The 19,060-nt window shown below is 42.4% G+C and overlaps 1 protein-coding gene across 2 annotated transcripts in view; it reads right to left on the bottom strand.

Moving 5' to 3' along the window:
- Nucleotides 1–1,911: 1,911 nt before the first annotated feature.
- Exd2 (exonuclease 3'-5' domain containing 2) overlaps nt 1,912–19,060 on the bottom strand; it is a 31,986-nt gene continuing 14,837 nt past the window's right edge. For both annotated transcript variants that reach the window (XM_052185558.1, XM_052185559.1), the window contains 6 exons: nt 16,747–16,873; nt 9,819–10,150; nt 8,689–8,795; nt 8,336–8,471; nt 6,713–7,069; nt 1,912–3,247 (listed from right to left, as the gene is read on the bottom strand). In XM_052185558.1, coding sequence (XP_052041518.1) covers nt 3,031–3,247; nt 6,713–7,069; nt 8,336–8,471; nt 8,689–8,795; nt 9,819–10,150; nt 16,747–16,873 — 1,276 coding nt within the window. In that variant the 3' untranslated portion in view covers nt 1,912–3,030. The remainder of the gene's footprint in view (nt 3,248–6,712; nt 7,070–8,335; nt 8,472–8,688; nt 8,796–9,818; nt 10,151–16,746; nt 16,874–19,060) is intronic.

Consider the following 19,060-nt stretch of genomic DNA (forward strand, 5'->3'; position numbering starts at 1 on the left):
GAACTAAAGGATTAAAAGGATGAATTCCCTAATGTGCACTCTACTCCCAAGCTGACATTAATCGGTACCCACTGCAACAGTGACACCCCCAATCCAGTTTCTAGGGTTCTATCCTAAAGAAATTACCAAGAAGAGAGTCAGAAATATACAAGAAAGTTTATCTCCATAACTGGCAATGAAGGATGAAATAACCATGCTTTTGTGTGCATGTGAGGCTACATAACCAAAGGAGAGCTAATGGAAACATTCTAACATTAATTTTCATTGTTTCATTAGTTTTTCTGTTGTTTTGTTTTGTTCTGAGACAAACATTCTAACATTCTAACATTAATCTTCATTGTTTCATTGGTTTTGTTCATGTAGCTCAAATAGTCTTTAAACTCACTATGTAGCTAGAAACAACCTTAAACTTCTGATCTTCCTGCCTCCACTTCCCAAGGGCTAAGATTATAGCCATGAGCCAGCACATTTTAGAACTTTATTTGAGACTTAAAGATAAGAGTAAATTCCTTGGTGATGTCATATTAGTTAATAGGGAAAAAATCAGGATGCATACAAACATCACACACACACACACACACACACACACACATGCATGCACACACACATTTGACAATTTTAACTTTAACTTTAAATATTATACATATATATATTTTAAAATACTGATTTTTTTCTTTTGAGACAGGGTCTCTTTATATACCTCTGGCTGTCCTAGAACTCATTATGCCTTGAATTCAGAGATTTACCTGCCTCTGCTTCCTAGTACTAGGCTGTTGAGATACTGGGATGGTGGATCAAAGGTGTGTGTGCCACCACACCTGGCTGAATGAAGATTCTTAGGGACATCATCAAAGCCTAGATCAGCTTCAAACAGAAGGAAGGTGGACCACTGGTATTTTTCTTTAGGTTTTTCTCTAATGAGCATGTACTCATTGTGTAATCCAGGCTAGCATCAAGTCTGACAGCCTCACTTTTCCTCCTGCATAGAGACTACAGAAAAGTACTATTCACACCTTGCTTTGTGTATTTTTATATCAGAAAAATAGGTTTACTCTAAAATTTCTCATTGAAGATGGCAATTTTCACTCTTAGGGAAAAGCTCAAAATCTCAAGATAGACTCAGACTATAGATTCCAACCTATACTGCAACGCTCTTCTGAAAAATATAAAAGGACCTGTGTTGGACAGACTGGCTTTCTCCTCTATTTGCTGATGGCGCTCTTGCACTGGACCTTGTGGGGGCCCCACTGGAAAGCTTACTCTTTGCATAGAACCTTAATTGACCTTCACAGTATTTCTCACTTCTTCCTATGCAAATTAGGAAGACTGGGAAAATCCATCTCTCTTGTCCCAGAATAAGTTTTCGTATAAAGCTATGGAAGTGACTCAAAATTAGCTACAAATATTTTGAAACATAGGTCACAAGTTATATTCAATGACTGTGTATACAAGGTTGCTTATTTCTCAAGAACGGATATAAAAACAAATCTAGGAGTGCCATCTTGTGGGAAGCCTGGCAACTACCATGACCAAGAGCCAAGCTGGCCTCTCATTCCTCTCTGGGCTTTTTCACTGAGCTCCCATAGCCAGGAGGCACAGGCTTTGTGGTAACCTACTACATTACACAGAAATTCCCCCAAAGGAGCTGGTACTATTTGTTTATAAGGGTGTCTAGTCCTGATGCAGAAATGCCTGAGGACAGGTGGAAGGCAGGGCAGAGGGGCAGAGTGTAGAACCCATGTGAGTTGTGGACTGCAAACCCATTCCAAAGGCCCGTGGTGCAGTGTGTGGTATGTCCGTGCATAAGTACCACATGAGGCAGGGACTCTGCAGAATAAATAGTAACTCCCCCCAAAATACTTGTGAGTTTATAACGTTAGTAAGAAAGCTTCACATTTACAATCGCTGAGCTTTGTGCTTTGAAGTTGTTTTATTTATCAATGTCAGATCAGTTATAAGCAACTTGGGTACAATTCCAAAATAGAACTCTTGTTGGATTCTGGGCATAAAATTCGTTTCAAGCTTTTTAAGATTTTATAAAATAAGAAAGTTTTCCTAATAGTTTAGAAAAAATACTAATTGCTAATAAATTGATTTCATACTCAAAGTCGTAGTCTAACATTTTGAAAGGTGAACCATTCATTACCCTTTTAAACTTCTATTGTAATCAAATAATTTCAGTGTCTCAGGCTCCAGGAGAGAACTCTGAAACCTAGCTAAATGGCTCTGGGAGTGAATTAAGTAATAAGGAGAAGTCAGTACTGCAAATGCAATGGAACATGAACACTGAAGGGAGTGGGCGCTGACTCTGAGAAATGATGGTCCTCAGAAGCAGGACAAGAGACATGCAGCCAGGAGAGGCTGAGCATTGTATCAAAGCTCTCCTGGGAAAGGGTCAGTGCTTGTCAACCCAGCCAGCTGAACACTCATTGCTAGAAAAGGACTTCCCTGTGGCAGGGAAGAAGCCCATAGCAAGCTGGACTTTGGTCCTATATGCGTTGAGTGGGAACATTTTCAAGCATGTAAAATAAATCCAAGTAATACAGTTGGAATGGACCCCAAACAAATGCACATGGGGGAGCAAGAAAGATTAAAATCGTGAGGCTGAACTGGGAATATGAACATGACTCTTGGGTCACTTCTTCAACTCTGGAAAAAGTTCTCCCTGGCCTGGAAAAACCAAAGCAGCAAAGAGAATTACAAACATCTTCCCAGGGCCTGACAAGTTATTTCAGAGATTTCTCCCTCTTAGGAAAAGCAGAGAGAGAATGAAAATGAAGACCAAGCTTCTTTTGCACACAAAAATAGGAGAAAGAAGGAGAAAAGAATAAACTCCTCAACTAAAACTCAAAACCATAAGCTCCCCTTCAAACAACAGCCTTGCTCCATCAGAAGCACCTGGGGATCAGTGCAGGTCAGCATTCTGAGCTGAGTTACCAGGGCTTCGACCATTAAGAACATTGAACAGTAGGAGGTGACTTTGACCTTGGCTCCTGCTTCCTGCCTGTCCTGACCTGCAGGAAGCAGCAATCATGAGAGCTTGATGGGAAGGCCATCCCCATACTTGCGGAGCAGCTTCTGATGGTTGTGGTCCACTGACCACTGCTGGGGCAGGTGCTTAGGCTGCATGGAGTCCAGGAAGTGCTGACGCCAGCGGCTCTCCAGCTGCATGAGGGAGCGCAGCCCACCCTCGGTGTGACGCTGTACCACCTTTAGCCCATGAGGAATATAACTTTCATTATATATCCTGCCAAAACATGAAGTTGTAAAGGGTCTGAGCAAAACAAGCACTGGACAATCTCAAGTAGATAAAGAGATAGACCCCAAAGGACACATCATTTTAAATGTTTTCAAAATATATATTTTAACCTCTATTTGTTTCTTAACATGTGGGATACAGGCTCAAACTGGAGGCATTTAGGGTTTTGCATTACATTTATGAGAAGGCCACATACACTCATCCCTATAGGGAAATCTTGCCTGGCTGATGACAGGTTAGAAATATTCATCTTGTATTTGTTGGTTCGAGGCTACTCAGGGAACGACTTACTTCTCTGTAATCCATTAATTATTAATCTTAAACCATATCAGTATTAAATTGAAGCTGTTAAATCAGTCCACACAGCCTGGTTTCTGAGAACCTGGCAGACCTGGGTGTAAACGTCAGGGTGATCCACTTCTTTAGTGTCTTCTTCCTCACCTAAAGTGGCTCAGACGACACAGGCAGAGTGTGTTGGTCACAGTGAGAGTCCTGTAACTACTCAGCTGTGCAAATAGTGTACAGCAGAATACGAACCTCCCCCACCCCCACCTAGTCCCTAGCTAGACAGGAAACTATGAAAACTGCTGGTACTATGTAAACAGGGCTTCCCAGAACCTCCCTCCACCTCCTTCAAGAAGTGAAGCCGCCTTTCTCAAGCAAGCACCTTGTTCCCAAGCCTCTCTCCTCTTCTAGTGTCTGTGTCTCTAAGCAGCTTGGGCTCTCCCAACATTTGCAGGTGTTTCCTATTTCCCACTTTTTTTTTTTGGTCTTAGTTTTGGTTTTTGAAGCAAGATCTCTCTAGGTAGCCCTGTCTGTCCAGGAGCTCAGGAGCTCATTATGTAAGCCAGGCTGGGCTTGAACTCCTGTCTCTGCCTCCCAAATACCACCAACCCCACTATTTTCAATCTGTCCCCAAACAGCCTGTTCTCACTCTCAATATATCCTCTAACTCTGCAACCAACTTACTAGAAAGGTCTATGGTTAGCTGGACATGGTGGTGTGCTCCTGTAATCCCAACACTTGGGAGGCAGAGACAGGTGGATTTCTGATTTCAAGGCCAGCCTGATTTACAGAGTGAGTTCCAGGACAGCCAGGGTTACACAGAGAAATCCTGTCTTGAAAAACCAAATATATAATTAAATAAAATAACAAATTTTTCAGAAGAAAGGGCTGTGGTTGAAGGGCAGAGGGCTAGCTGTTCTAAGGAGTTCATCGGGAGGTCACTGCGATGGCTTACAGATAGGAGCGCCAGCTGCACAAGCCGAGAGCAGAGCTGGCTCCCTGGTGGGTCTGTGCTGAAAGGAAAGAAAAATTTCTAAAACTTGTTCTTTGACCTCCACACATGCTATGGCACCCTGTGTCCCCAAACACAAACATTCATGGGTATATACATACTAAAAAATGGAAAAGATCTAAGAAGTTCATTTGGGAATTGGTCAGAGCAGTCTCCTTAATGCAATGTGACCTTGACAAGTTACTTAACTTTAACCTCACAGTATTTAATTAAAACTTAGAAAATAACTTATACACTATGACTACATCAAATTGAAATAAAATTTAAAAATACATTTTAAAAAACTTTGAACAATTAAAAATACAAGATATAAATGAAAAGTCATTACGTTGCTATTAGAAATAAAAACGCAACTTCTGGAGCCTGTTAGTGTGGTACTGAGTACCTCAGTGTCTCTGTGCGTATCTGCTCAGGAGATATTTGCTGTCTGAGCTGTAAGAGCTCAGAAGCATGAGTGAGATAGGCACTTTTGGAATAAAGAAATAATTAAGGGCTGGAGAGATAGTTCAATGGTTAAGAACACTGACTGCTCTTCCAAAGGTCCTAAGTTCAAATCCCAGCAACCACATGGTGGCTCACAACCATCTGTAATGAGATCTATGCCCTCTTCTGGGCGTCTGAAGACAGCTACAATGTACTTACATATAATAAATAAGTTTTAAAAAAGAAAGAATTATTTGCTGCTATACATTATAAGTTTTGCATTTTTTATTATCGATAACAAACCACTGTAGGCCCTCAGCCTCATTACCAGACTTTTATGGACCTCTAACCCTATTGGCTGGATAACTGTCTACACTGAGAGCTGCAGGGTCACCCACAATTCTTATTGCTAGACCCATGTACCTGTTTGTGCCCCAGGATCATAAACTTCTTGTTTAGGAGTTATGTCATATGAATTCAACTGAGTTATGTCATATGAATTCAACTATGTACTCACAGAGAAGGAGGGGAGAGAAAGAAAAAGAAAAAAAAGAAGAAAAAAATTAAATAGGAAAAGAAAAGAAGAAAAAAATTAAATAGGAAAGCTGTTTGCTCAAAATTCTATTCAGTGGGACAATTAGTGCAGTGAGACAGGAAATATGAATGAATGCACTGGTCTCACGAACTGTCTCACAAACTGAGGGGTGAAGGGTGAGGAGTGAGAGGAGAGAGGTGAGAGGTGAGGGGTGAGGAGTGAGGGGTGAGGAGTGAGAGAGAGGTAAAAGGTAAGAGGTGAGGGGTGAGAGGTGAGGGGTGGGACACAAAACCAAATATGCTCTACCTCATGGAAATTCAGAGATTTCAAGGTATTAATTGGCTATTATTTTCATCTTATGTGACAACTTTAGGATTTATCTCTACAAAAAAAAATCATTAGCCCCAACTCCATTTATTTGACATATGATCTTACAGAGTCAACAACAGATACCTCACAATTAGCAAATCTCTTTAAAAAAAAAAATCACAGAGCTAGAGAGATGGCTCAGAGGTTAGGAGCACTGGCTGCGCTTCCAGAGGTCCTGAGTTCAATTCCCAGCAACCACATGGTGGCTCACAACCATCTGTAATGGGATCTGGTGCCCTCTTCTGACCTGCATGCAGGCAGAACTCTGTATACATAATAAATAAATCTTAAAAAAAAAAATCACTCTTCAGGTATCATGTGTGTATATTGGTGTGTGTGGTGTTCTTCAGGTATTGTGTGTATTGGTGTGTGTGGTATTCTTCAGGTATTGTGTGTGTATATTGGGGTGTGTGGTATTCTTCAGGTATTGTGTGTATATATTGGGGTGAGAGGTGTTCTTCAGGTATTGTGTATTGGTGTGTGGTGTGCAAGTGTGTGTGAGCATGCACAAACATGCCATGGCATGTGTGGAGTTCGAGGACAGCTTTTAGAAATTAATTCTCTTGATCTACTATACAGGTCCTAGGGCTCCAAGTCAAGTTGTCACACTTGGCAGCAAGTGCCTTAACCTGCCGAGTCATCTCACCATCTCTGACCGAAAGGAAATTCTCAGATTGTTTGATTCTACCCCACAGACTCTAAGACAGACAGGCAGTGGGTTAATAAGCATGTGGCTAAGCACTGTGACTGTGGCAAGCATTCTCATGAAGCAGTGAAGGCTGCTGTCACTGGGTCATACCCCATTCTTTCTCTGAACACTATGTTGTACCTGGTCTCCAGACTGGCGGCCTCTTGAAGCATCTCCTCTGTAACAATATCTGTGTCGTAAAACTCCCTGAGTGCATGCAGTAGCTCTTCTTTCCGATGGGCAGGTAGGCTTTCTGCATTGAGCAGGGCTCTGGCTCCAGAACGCACCTGCCTACGCTTTAGATCTTCCAGCAGGCGCAGGCCCTCCTCTGAGCCAATGGGAGCCTGGAACTCCTTGGCCAGCTGTTGTTTCAGATGGTTGTCATAGTAGTTGGAGATGGCATGGCAGGAGGTGCAGAGCAACAGCACATCATGGGAGTTGTGGTCCTTCATCTCAATAGGGAAATGCTTGCGGTACTCGTGTGGAATTATATTTTTCCTGGAATGAGCCCACCCCAAAAGCAATGCTCATTACCTTATGATATAGAGCATATATAGAGCCAGCAAGTGAGACCCTTGGAAGCCCAAGTGAGGCTTGGGCAGCACAACTCAACAGAGGTTACATGAAGGCACTGCTACCTATATGACTCTCAGGCCCACCTGCTTGCCTTATCTACTTGTGCTTTAGGGTCTTCTCCCTTAAAGTAAGTACAGACTACATGCTGGCAGGCTTCAACGGCAGAGGCTGGTAACAACTACCATGTTCCTAGAAAGGAGATGCTCAGAGAAATGAAATGGTATTATACTGACTTTTGATACCTGCACAATAAATTTTAAAGAAGTTTGGTGGGCTAGGTGAACCAATCTCCTTTATCTGAGGGCTCCATTACTGACATTACTTCCTGGCTCACCAAGGTCTATCATCATTTTCTAAGTAGAAGTACGTTCTAAGGAAAAACTCCCAGTGGCAACAGCTGTCTCACATAGCAGAGAAAGGATGGAGGGAAGTGAAAGGGTAACATGGTGGCTCATGCCTCTGACTCCAGCTTGGAAGGCTAAGTCAGTGAGGCAGCCACACCCAAGTCTACACAGCATTACTCTGTCTCAGCCAAGAAGTAGTGGTGCACGCCTTTAATCCTAGTGCTGGAGAGGCAGAGGCAAGCAGATCTCTGAGTTTTTGGCCAGCCTGATCTATAGAGTGAAGAGTTCCAAGACAGCCAGAGCTACACAGAGAAACACTGCCTCTAAAAATACATAAGTAAATAAAATGAAAGAGGAAATAGTCTGCCTCAAAATGAGAAAAAGTGATCTCTGAAAAAATTAAGATTAAAAAAAGAAAATAACAATAACACCAGAAAATAACAAAAATAGAAAAAGAAGAAAAAAAGAGAATAACAAAACACACCAAAATGGTAGAAGGAAGAGAAGGCTTGGGGAAGCAAGGAGGAGGGAAGTTGGGAGGGAAGGAGGAGAGAATGGCTGTACAGGGGCCGGGCAGAAAGGTATGGAACTCTCATGTTAAAGGACGGCCTTGGTATGGCTTGGAAATCTCAAGGGCTTCAGGGAGTGACCCAGGGATACAGCTTCAAGCCTGCTTTCAGAGGGACAGAGGTAGCTAGAATGCTGAGGCTGTTGGGAACACTGGTGTTTGTAGACTAAGTCTCTCTGCCATTGTGGAAAAACTCAACCAAGGCATCAGCGGGCTCAGCATGTGACTAGGCAACTGCCACAGAAGGCAGATTACTTAGTCTAATGCTATACTCACCGGATGTAGGTATCTGTCTTGCCACAGACAACACACAGGTTCTCTTTAACCATCAAGTAATAATCTCCTGGGGATTCAGGTCTTCCTGCAGGTTCAAACTGTAGCCTGACCACAAAAGGTTCTTTACTCACCAGCTCTTAGGAAAAAGAGAACACATCAGTGCTGGCTGCTCCCACCTCTGCTCCCAAGAAGCACTCTCAACTATTGTTCTTTGTGTGCAAGCAGAGAGCTCCAGGTTATGGCTACCCAGCCCCAAACATCTCAAGGTCTCTTGGTCTTCCTCCAGTCACTCTCTTCCACACCCTACTCACAAGACCCTATTTGTAAACAAATATGGCAGATGAGCCTCACACCTCCAATGCCTTTGTCCAGGTACCACTGAGCTTTCCTCCGGTCACAGGTGCACAAGGGCTGCCCATCAGGAGCTTGGAGAAAGCAGTTATCATAGAGAGGTGATTTCCTGCAGGGAGAAGAAATCTCATGCTGAAAGCTGCTGGTCAAGCTTCCTAAGACACTCATTTCTGAATGACTCAAGTTATTCTCAACATCAGAATCAAATTACTACACGTAGAATAAACAAACAGGCAAGAAACCACACTCTACTCTCAATCTGTCTTGGCTAGGAAGCAGAGCTACAAATGATGCCTCTAATTCTTATACTTATGGACTGAGACACTAGGAAGTGAATTAGGTGATATTCACAGAGTTCTGCTGTGAATATAAACAGGAACAGATCACCAATAAACTGCCAAATCACTGAATTAAACACTAAATTAAAATGGTAAGAGTTCAATATAAAGAAATGAGGGCCATGTGGATTGATTTTTGGCTCACATGCAATGTTTCCTTCAACTTAATCATCTAATTCTTCAAGGTGCCATATTCCAAGGATCACACTTCCACTCAAAGCATCCTCCTCAAGAGGTGTCAGTCACAGGGGAGATTCTCACTAGCTACACAATAAAGTTGGTGTGAGACTGAAATCACTCTAAATTAACAAGAAATCTTAAGGTGTACTTCTCCTGGTAAGTATGAGGACTTCATGTTATTCATGTTCATAGCTGTCTCAAACATAAAATTTACATCCCCTTAAAATATTTTATTGTAACTTGTTTATTCTGGAGGAAAGGCACACATATGCATGTGGAGATCAGAAGACAACTTTGAGAGTCAGTTCTGTCCTTCTATCTTGTGGGTCCTGAAGACTGAACTCGGGTCATCAGGTTTGGCAGCAAGTGGTGAGCCATTGAAGTTACAGGCCTAAGGATGCACTCGGGCTGGTGACAAAGCATGGGTATATGCTCTTCATCTCTACTCCAGCTGACAAATGGAAAAGTGAGTGAAGGGGAAAAGAAGAACACAAGAGAAGCACAGTGCAAATGTCACTAAAGGCAGGGAAGGTCCATTAACCCTGGAGTCTCTGCTGCCTGCTCAGGGTAAAGCTGGGCTCTAACTCTTCAACATCAGGGAACATATGGGTTACCTGGCAGAATAGCCCACCCCCAGGGGCTTCCTCTTATGCTTCCTGGGGTCTCTCCCTTGGCTGTTGCCTGGCACCATTCCATCCATCTTAGCCTTCCTGTTTCTCGGCCTCTGCTGCGATTCCTGTGCTTCCCCATTAAGTTCTTCGCCCAGCCGGCCAAGTCCTTTGCTTCGAAATGGGATGTCTACCATATTCCTGCATTTCTCCAAGACTTTTTGCCAGTTGATTTGGTCAATGTTTTCCTCTTCATAGGCATTTCTACAGAAAGGGTATCCAAGGAGATGGAGAAAGAGAGCCACTGAAATCTGCGCATCCCTGGCAGCGTAAGTTACCTGAAGAGAAAAGCCAGAGGTCAGTGGGATATGGAAGACAAGCCAGGCAGAGTTCCTTCAAAGTCAATTGCAAATGCCTTGGAACACCTCTCAGGGTAGCATTTGCTTAGTAGCATAAAACCCTGGCTTTAGCCAAACTGTGGTGGTGGCCTTTAATCCCAGCACTTGAGAGGCAGAGGCGAGCAGATGGCTGAGTTCAAGGCCAGCCTGGTCTACAGACTGAGTTCCAGGACAGCCAGGGCTATACAGAGAAACCCTCACTCCAGACCAAAAAAAAAAAAAAAGGAAAACACCGGATTCAAACCCCCTCCCTCTCATTTCTGCTTTTAATCCCAGCACTTGGGGAAACTGAGTCAGGAGGGCTGTTGGACTGCATTGAACACTAAGTTTAAGGCCACCATGAGCTTATGATGTAAGGCTCTATCTCTAATATAAAACCAAAGAAAAATAAAAGTCTATTTTGGCATTTAGATAGATAGTTCAGTCAGTACCTGAAAAAAGTACCTGCCTTGCAAGTGAGATGACATGAGTTTGATCCCCAGAAACCATGTGAAAAAGCGGGGCATCATGACATTCACCAGCAATTCCAGAATTGGTAGAGGCTAGAGAGATGGCTCAGCGGTTAACAGCACACTGACTGCTCTTCCAAAGGTCCAGAGTTCAAATCCCAGAAACCACATAAGTGGCTCACAACCACCCGTAATGAGGTCTGACGCCCTTTTCTGGTGTGTCTAAACGCAGCTACAGTATACTTACATATAATAATAAATAAATCTTTGGACCAGAGTGAGCAGGGCCGGAATGAGCAGGGCTGGAGTGAGCAGACGTCCTGAGTTCAATTCCCAGCAACCACATGATGGCTCACAACCACCTGTATAGCTACAGTGCACTCATATACATAAAATAAATAAATAAATCTTTAAAAAAAAAAACAAAAAAAATCAGATGAATCCCTGGAGCTCCTAATCCTATCTGGGATTAGCAGAATGGCCAGCTTTGTCCTTTTTGAGACAGGATCTAGCTATATAGTTGGGATGGCCTTGAGCTAGAGACATTCCTAACTCCAGTTCCCAACAATACTATTAGAAGTATGTGTTACCATGCTTGACATTTTTTCTTTTGGTTTTTCAAGACAGGGTTTCTCTGTATAGCCCTGGCTGTCCTGGAACTCACTCTGTAGACCAGGCTTGCCTTGAACTCAGAAATCCACCTGCCTCTGTCTCCCAAATGCTGGGATTACAGGCATGCGCCAACACTGCCCGGCTCATGCTTGATATTTTAAATAGGTGAATTTTATTATACAAAAATTAATCATTAAGATTTATTTATTTCATTTATAAAGTACACTGTAGCTGTTTTCAGATGCGTCAGATCTCATTACGGATGGTTGTGAGCCATGGCCTGTACATGTGGTTTCTGGGATTTGAACTCAGGACCCCTGGAAGAGCAGTCAGTGCTCTTAACTGCTGAGCCATCTCAACGGCCTCTAGAAATTAATCTTAATAAAGCCATTTTTTTCATTCACTACCACCACTAAAAAGAAAAAAGAAAACCCAAGTTCAGTGGCACATACATTTAATCACAACAGAGGCAGGCAGATCTCCGAGTTTGAGGCTAGCTGGTTTACTACATTTCCAAGTCAGCTAAGACTACATACCAAGATCCTGTTTGTTTCAAGGCACAAAGAAGTAACTTAGTCAGGGTTGCAAAAGCAAAACAAAACAGAAACTGCTATGGAAAACAAACTAGCTAATCAATGCTTAGAATTCTGCCACAGGTTTATATTAACCTGAAACACAAATTTTGCTAAATTTTCCCTAACATTTTGAAAGGATGAACTAGTAACTGACTTGAAGACAACTGAAGGTTGAGACCTAGAGTTAGGAAATCTGTGAAAGGTCAATGATAAAGTAGAAATGACCAGAAAAAAAACAAAAGAAAAACAAACAAACAAAAAACCCAACTCTCAACACTTATCAACTTGTCTGTACAACAGGGCCAAGAAACTACCTCTTCCAGTATCAAAACAGTAAAAATTTAAATCACAGGGGCTGGAGAGATGGCTCAGTGGTTTAAGAGCTCTGGCTGCTCTTCCAAAGGATCCAAATTCAATTCCCAGCACTCAGATGGCAGCTCATAGCTGTCTGTAACTCCAGATCTAGAGAGCTGACACTCTCACACAGACAAACTGGCAAAACACCAGTACACATAAAATAAAAATAATTATATCTTTTCAAAAAATTTAAATCACAAAATGGCTAAACTGAAGTCCTATATACAGCTATACAAGATACTAAAGGATTACTCCTAAGGGTAAAAGATTAAAGGATTCATTTCTGGAGAAACCAAGCAGCCAGAGGGACGATGCTGAGAGCTTCTAAGAAAGTGTTTGAAGGTCTAGGAAGGTATTTTGATGTTGATAAATGCAAATTATGAAGGATTTATCTTTTTGTAAACTTAAAAAGATTTTTGTAAGCTTCAGGGAAGACAGTTGAATCAAATGGATTCAAGATAAGTACTGCAATTAGCAGCCTGTTTCACTCCTACCTGCCTGGGAACCCCCCAACTCTCCCCCAATTACCAAGACCATGGGCCCAAGAGTTTCAAAATGTACACTCAAGAAAAAATTTTCTCCTAAACTCCTTAACTTTATCTTCTGCCCCTAACACCTAGGTTTTCCCTCAGAACCTGCATCCAGCAAAGTTCTAAATCAGTTACTCACAGTTGCTCTGGCCCAGACTGCTTCAACTGGGCCTGCACAGCCCTTCCCCCAGACAGTCCACAACCTGGACAGCAGTGAAACAACCAGTTCTTCCCGGACTTGGCCAACATCCCAGCTTTTTGCCCACACCCCATTAACAGTGCCCCAATGTTAGCAGGAAGTAGACATAGACGATTACATTGCTCCTGATTCAAGAAAAGGCTGGGATGTTTGGTTTAGGAACCACCCCTCCCCACCCCACACACAAGGGACTGAGATGTATATTCATATCAAAGCAGACCTGGCCTCCATGTTCTCCCAGCATTCCTCAGTTCTTACCTGGTATACCCTGCCCCCAACCCTGAGGTTTACAGCCTTCCCGAAGAGGCTCCTCCCTATGGCATCCAAACATTTTGCTTGCTCCCCCCTCCCCCCACACACACTCTTGCCCTCTCTCTTCCCATGGTGACTCCCTTAGCCTCAATCCTTGGGGTCAGTGAACTTGCCACTTAATACATCCCAATCTGTCTTGCATTGGCTCATCAGACACACAATTCCTGACACCTGACCAACCACAGCTACTGAAAAGGAGCCCAGCAGCCCCCCGAAGTCCTGCTGTAGCTGCTGTGTACTCAACTCAACCCACTACTTTTGTTTGTTGGTTCATTTTTGTTTTTCCAAAACAGGGTTTCTCTGTGTAGCCCTGGCTGTCCTGGAACTCGAGCTATAGACCAGGCTGGCCTCCAACTCAAGAGATTCACCTGTCTCTGCCTCCCAAATGTTGGGATTAAAGGTGTGTGCCAGCATTGTCCAGGCCAATCCACTCGAGATTTTTTAAACATTAATTATTGCAGGGCAGTGGAACCCTGATCGCAACACTCTGGAGGCAAAGGCAGACAGATTGGATCGCTGTGAGCTGGAGGCCAGTCCGGTCTTGTTTCATGACAACTGACACCACAGAGTCAGGTCTTTGTGCTCAGAGAGCGCTCCCTAATTGATCCCCACCTTTCCTCCCAATTTACTAGCCAACTGGGATTACTTTCTTCTTTCCTCATTTAAAAAGGCAACCCTGGGGCCGAGCGCTGACTACTACTACTCTTCTGGGGTCCTGAATTCAATTCCTAGAAACCGCATGGTGGCTCACAACCATCTGTAATGGGATCCGATGCCCTCTTCTGGTGTGTCTGAAGACAGCTATGGTGTACTCATACACATAAAATAAAAAACCAAACCTTGGCTACCAAGAGCTGCTTTTTTTTTCCCATTAAATACATCCTCTACCTTCTGTTTACTCCTAATTGTGTACCTCTATCTTGGTCAGGAGAGAAGAACCAGACAGGAAGAACACTTCCAACAGTTACAGGTGTGAGCCACCATGCCCTGCCTGCTTCAGGGGACATGATTCTATCAACATTCATTCATGTTAAAGCTGATAAGTTGGCACATGTGTGAAGTGCCAGCACTTGGAAGGCCAAGGCATGAGGATCACATGTTTGTAGCATGTTCCTTTTTACTTGTTGAGTAATATGCCACTGTGTGCCTACATTTTATTTACTCACCAGCTGATGCACCTTATCAGATCATTTATTTATTTATTTATTTATTTATTTATTTATTTATTTATGAGATGGGGTTTTTCTCTGTAGCCCTGGCTATTTTGGAACTCAACCTGCAGACCAGGCTGGCCTCAAACTCAGGAATCTAACTGCCTCTGCTGGGATTAAAGACATATGTCATTACACCTGGCTTTTCTTATCAGTTTTTATGTCCGTTTTTTAAAAATTTGTTTGTCTGTTTTTTGTGTGATACTGAAAATCGAGTCTAGGCCCTGAACATGTCATGAAAGCTACATCCTTAACCCCGTGTCTCCTTAAATATGAAATGGACAACCAAGTTTTAAACATCTGGAAAAATCCCTCACATGAAAGCCAAGGACAATCATTTATGAGAAGGAACTCTGAGGAAAAAGAGTCAATGCAGGGAATGGAAGGAAAGCAGAACCCCTTGCCACGCTGTGTGAAGAGACTGCATCCTAAGCAGAGACAAAGGCTGTCTCGACAGAGCGTGCTCAGGACTGCCAGGAAAGTGCTGGCTCTGCAGCTTGACCACCTAAGTTCCAGCCAGACCTGTGTAAAAAGCCAGTTGCAGCTAGCACAGATCTGTACTCCTAAAACTCCTACCCCAAGACAGGAGACAAGATATAGGACAATATGAGACTGTCTCAAGAAAAAGAAAATTTGGGCTGGAGAGATGGCTCAGTGGTTAAGAGTGCTTGACTGCTCTTCCAGAGGTCCTGAGTTCAATTCCCAGCAACCACATGGTGGCTACCAACTATCTATAACAAGATCTGACGCCCTCTTCTGGCATCAAGGTATACATGCAGGCAGAATGTTGTACACATGATAAATAAATCTTTAAAAACAATAAAAGAAAAAAAAGAAAATTAAAGGATCAATTTGGGAGATCCAATAATCCAAAAAAGTTCTTTTTTTAATTTATTATTTTTTTTTGTAAAGATCTTATTTATTATATGTGAGTATATTGTAGCTGTCATCAGACACACCAGAAGAGGGCATCAGATCTCCTTACGGATAGTTGTGAGCCACCATGTAGTTGCTGGGATTTGAACTCAGGACCTTTGGAAGAGCAGTCAGTGCTCTTAACCGCTGAGCCTTCTCTCCAGCCCAAAAAAGTTCTTAAAAAATAAAAAAAGGAGATTAGTAAATGTCAAAGAAAACAATTTGAGGATTCTTTCCTGAACTAGAAGACAAGAACATCTGGACAGAAAGGGTCCACGAAATCTTACTACTGTGCATAAAGATGGCCTCTACTCATGTTTATCATCAAGGATTTCAAACAAGGAAGGAAAGAGAACTTCCAGAAAAAATGGTCACACATTCAAATGTTAAAAGTTGGGATATAAGGAGTACAGACTTCAAAGTTCTGCAAGAAAATGGCTTCTGCCCTAAACTGCTAATAGGCATATCACCAGCTAAGAGAGGGAGATCTCCTGTCCTTTCAAACATGCAGGTAACAAAAGGTCAAAGCCATGGGATTTAGACACCAGGGGATCCAGTATACAAGAGAAGTGGAGGGAGCTGCAGATAGAAGAAGCGAATTTCAGACTGCAGTGGGCACAGGGCCTGCAGAGCCAACATTCCTGAGCAAAGAGCAGAGGGCCACAGAGGAGCAGTGGAGGCCGCAGAAGACAGCAGTGGGCAGAGCCATAGGGGAGTAGCAGAGGGACATAAGGACAAGACCATAGGAAACTGAGCAGTGTGTTCAGTCTCTCAGTGCATCTGAGATAGCCAAGAGCTACAGTTCTGAGTTGGAGTCAATAGTGTGCAGAAAACTAAGAAAACAAAAGTACAAATTGTATATCCTGGGAAAACAAAGTATTGTCCCTGATCAAAGTGGAGTATCTATTTACACGGGGGAGATGGGGTAGGGAACAAATTCTTGTTTGGGACCCAGGAACTGGAAGAACCCTAAGTCATAACTTATGTATAAGAAGTCAAAACATACTATGCAAAAATAAGAAAGAATGATACATGCATATAATCTAAAAGTACAATGGTAATTACCAAAAAGAAATTAAAATGGTCAACTCTGGGTAGAAGAGCAAAAGAAGAAATAGGATGGCAAAGGCAGAGAACTGCTTACTGTTTCTTATAGTGAGATTTATAGCACTTTATAAATGTTTATGTGTTTGTATTTCTGGAAAAAGCACATTTTCTAAAGTACTGGCACATTCAAAAGTAATGGGGAGTCTAATGACATTTAAGCAGCATGAACATTACTGTCTTGAGTGTTACTTTACAGTAAGTCTACTTTAAGGCCTCTCTGCCTGGTGATCGCATTGAAGACTAGAACCAACTCCTCTGATCACAAGTACCTGGTCTTCAGTAAGATTCTCAGCATCCCAGTTGCTGCACCGAAGTAGAAGGGACTTGTCAAGTGGAAAGTTCAAAATAGTCTCAGCAAGTGATTTCAGGCTAAGCCCATTACAAAGTATATTGTTTCTACAAGAAATAAATAAAACCATGTATCAAAACCAGGCAAATGGCATGCATAGGAAAAACTTTATGACCAATAAACAGAGGGAAAATAAATAGGAAAAATCAAAGAAAATGGTGATTTGCTATCAAATTGCAGTATTTTGTTTTGTTTTAAACAAGTACATCTAGTTTCAATAGAGAATAAAAATCAATTAGGCTCATACATAATGTATAGACATCTTTATGATTGTTATGAAAAAGTAATAATAAGTAACTATCAAAAACTCAAATACAAACATTCTCTTATCTAGCAATTGTTTTTCTGGGAGTTTATCTAAAGGACAAAGATACTTAAGTGGCTATTCACTGCAGCACTACTGTAGCAAGAACTGTGAACAGACTAAATGTCCCTCGATGGTGCTTACACCTAACATTCTTATGTCTGAAGAAAAGTGGCGAGGCTGCTTTCATTGGGGAGGTGAGAGTATAAAAACAAGGAATTGTTTCTGTTCAAAACTTCCTGACTGACACTCCTGCAGGGTGATGGAGAGATGGCTGAGGACCCAGGCTGGTTCCCAGAACTCACAAGGCAGCTCATAGCCATCTGTCATTCCAGCCCAGGGAGCCTGATGCCCTCTCTGGCCTCCTTAGGCACTGCATCCATGTGGAGTGCTTACACGGATGCAGGGAAGACACTCACACACATAAAATAAACATAAATAAATCCTTTTAAAAATTGCTGTGCGGGTAATAACAAAAAAGGATCTTCTGAGATTAGAGACTAACGAAGAGATTTAAGTGGAATTCAGAAAACATCAGTGGGCCGGGGAGATGGCACTGGACAAAGGCATCTCCCACTAACCCTGACAACCTCATTTAATCCCCAATAACTGCATAAGGATGTTAATGGACATGTAGGTAACAAGCAGGTAACAGACACACCAGAAGAGGGCATCGGATCCCAATACAGATGGTTGTGAGCCACTCTGTGGTTGCTGGGAATTGACTGAACTCAGACTTCTAGAAGAGCAAGCAGTAAGTGCTCTTAACCACTGAGCCATCTCTCTACATGTCCTCGGGACACACACACTCTCATACTCAGAGAAACTAAATTTTAAGTAAATAGAATGACACATACACACAGAAAACATTAAGAGGGAATGTGGTGGTACATGTGTGTAATTCCCAAACCAAGATCATGCTCAGCTACATGGAGTTTGAGACCAGCAGGGCCATGTGAGACCTTAGTCATTAATTTATTTAAAATGTTTAAATCTTTAGACATGTATATGTGCGTACATTCAGTTGAATGCAGATGAAAGTGTAAAGACCTTGGCTAGAGAGATAGCTTAGAAACTTAAGTGAGAGAATACTTGTCTAGCATGCACAAGGCTTTGGATTCAATCCCTGGTACCCAAATAATAACAAGAAAAATCAGTACATAAAAGCAGACAATGTATGACAATGATCCAGAGTGAGCATTTGGAAGTCACAGAGCAGCAAGCTGGCAGGCAGAGGCTCCTGTCAGTGTTACAGCACAGTTTCCTCAGGGATTGCAGGAGCCAAAGGATATAATAATAGATAGATGAGAACTGTGTGTGTACCCAAGGAATCCCGTGTGACCCCCAGAAAGATGAGGTGAAATTGGTCCCCTAGAAGGAAAAGCTAAAATGGGAAGTCTCTCTCTCTCTCCAAGTCAAGGCCAATGCTGACCATTATTTGGGTCTAAAGCAGAGTTTGCAAACTCATATGCTGACTAGAAGTTAGGTTTACCAAAGAGTGGTGAGGACTTGGGAAGTCAAATTGCATATGTACAGGTCTAGAGAGATGGATCAGCAGTCAGGAGCATTGACTGCTTTTCCAGAGGGCCTGGGTTCAATTCTCAGAACTGAACAGAACAGAACTGAACTACTGGCAGCTCACAACTGTTTGTAACTCCAAAGATCTGACACCCTTACACAGACATACATACAGGTAAAGCACCAATACACATAAAATAATTATTTTTTTAAAAATTGAGTATGCACATCAAAAAGGAAAAGACCAAACCCGGCCCACTGCTGCCACCTGCAGCTCTGGACACTGAGGTCAGGACATGTAATTCTGAAAAGTTACACAAATATAGACTCTTATATCTAGTCTTCTGGATTTAAAACAGATTTCACATGGAGAAAAATAAATACATAAACGAAGCTTACAGCTCTAACTTAA

The sequence above is a fragment of the Apodemus sylvaticus genome, chromosome 6, assembly GCF_947179515.1.
Source record: "Apodemus sylvaticus chromosome 6, mApoSyl1.1, whole genome shotgun sequence".
NCBI lineage: Eukaryota > Metazoa > Chordata > Mammalia > Rodentia > Muridae > Apodemus > Apodemus sylvaticus.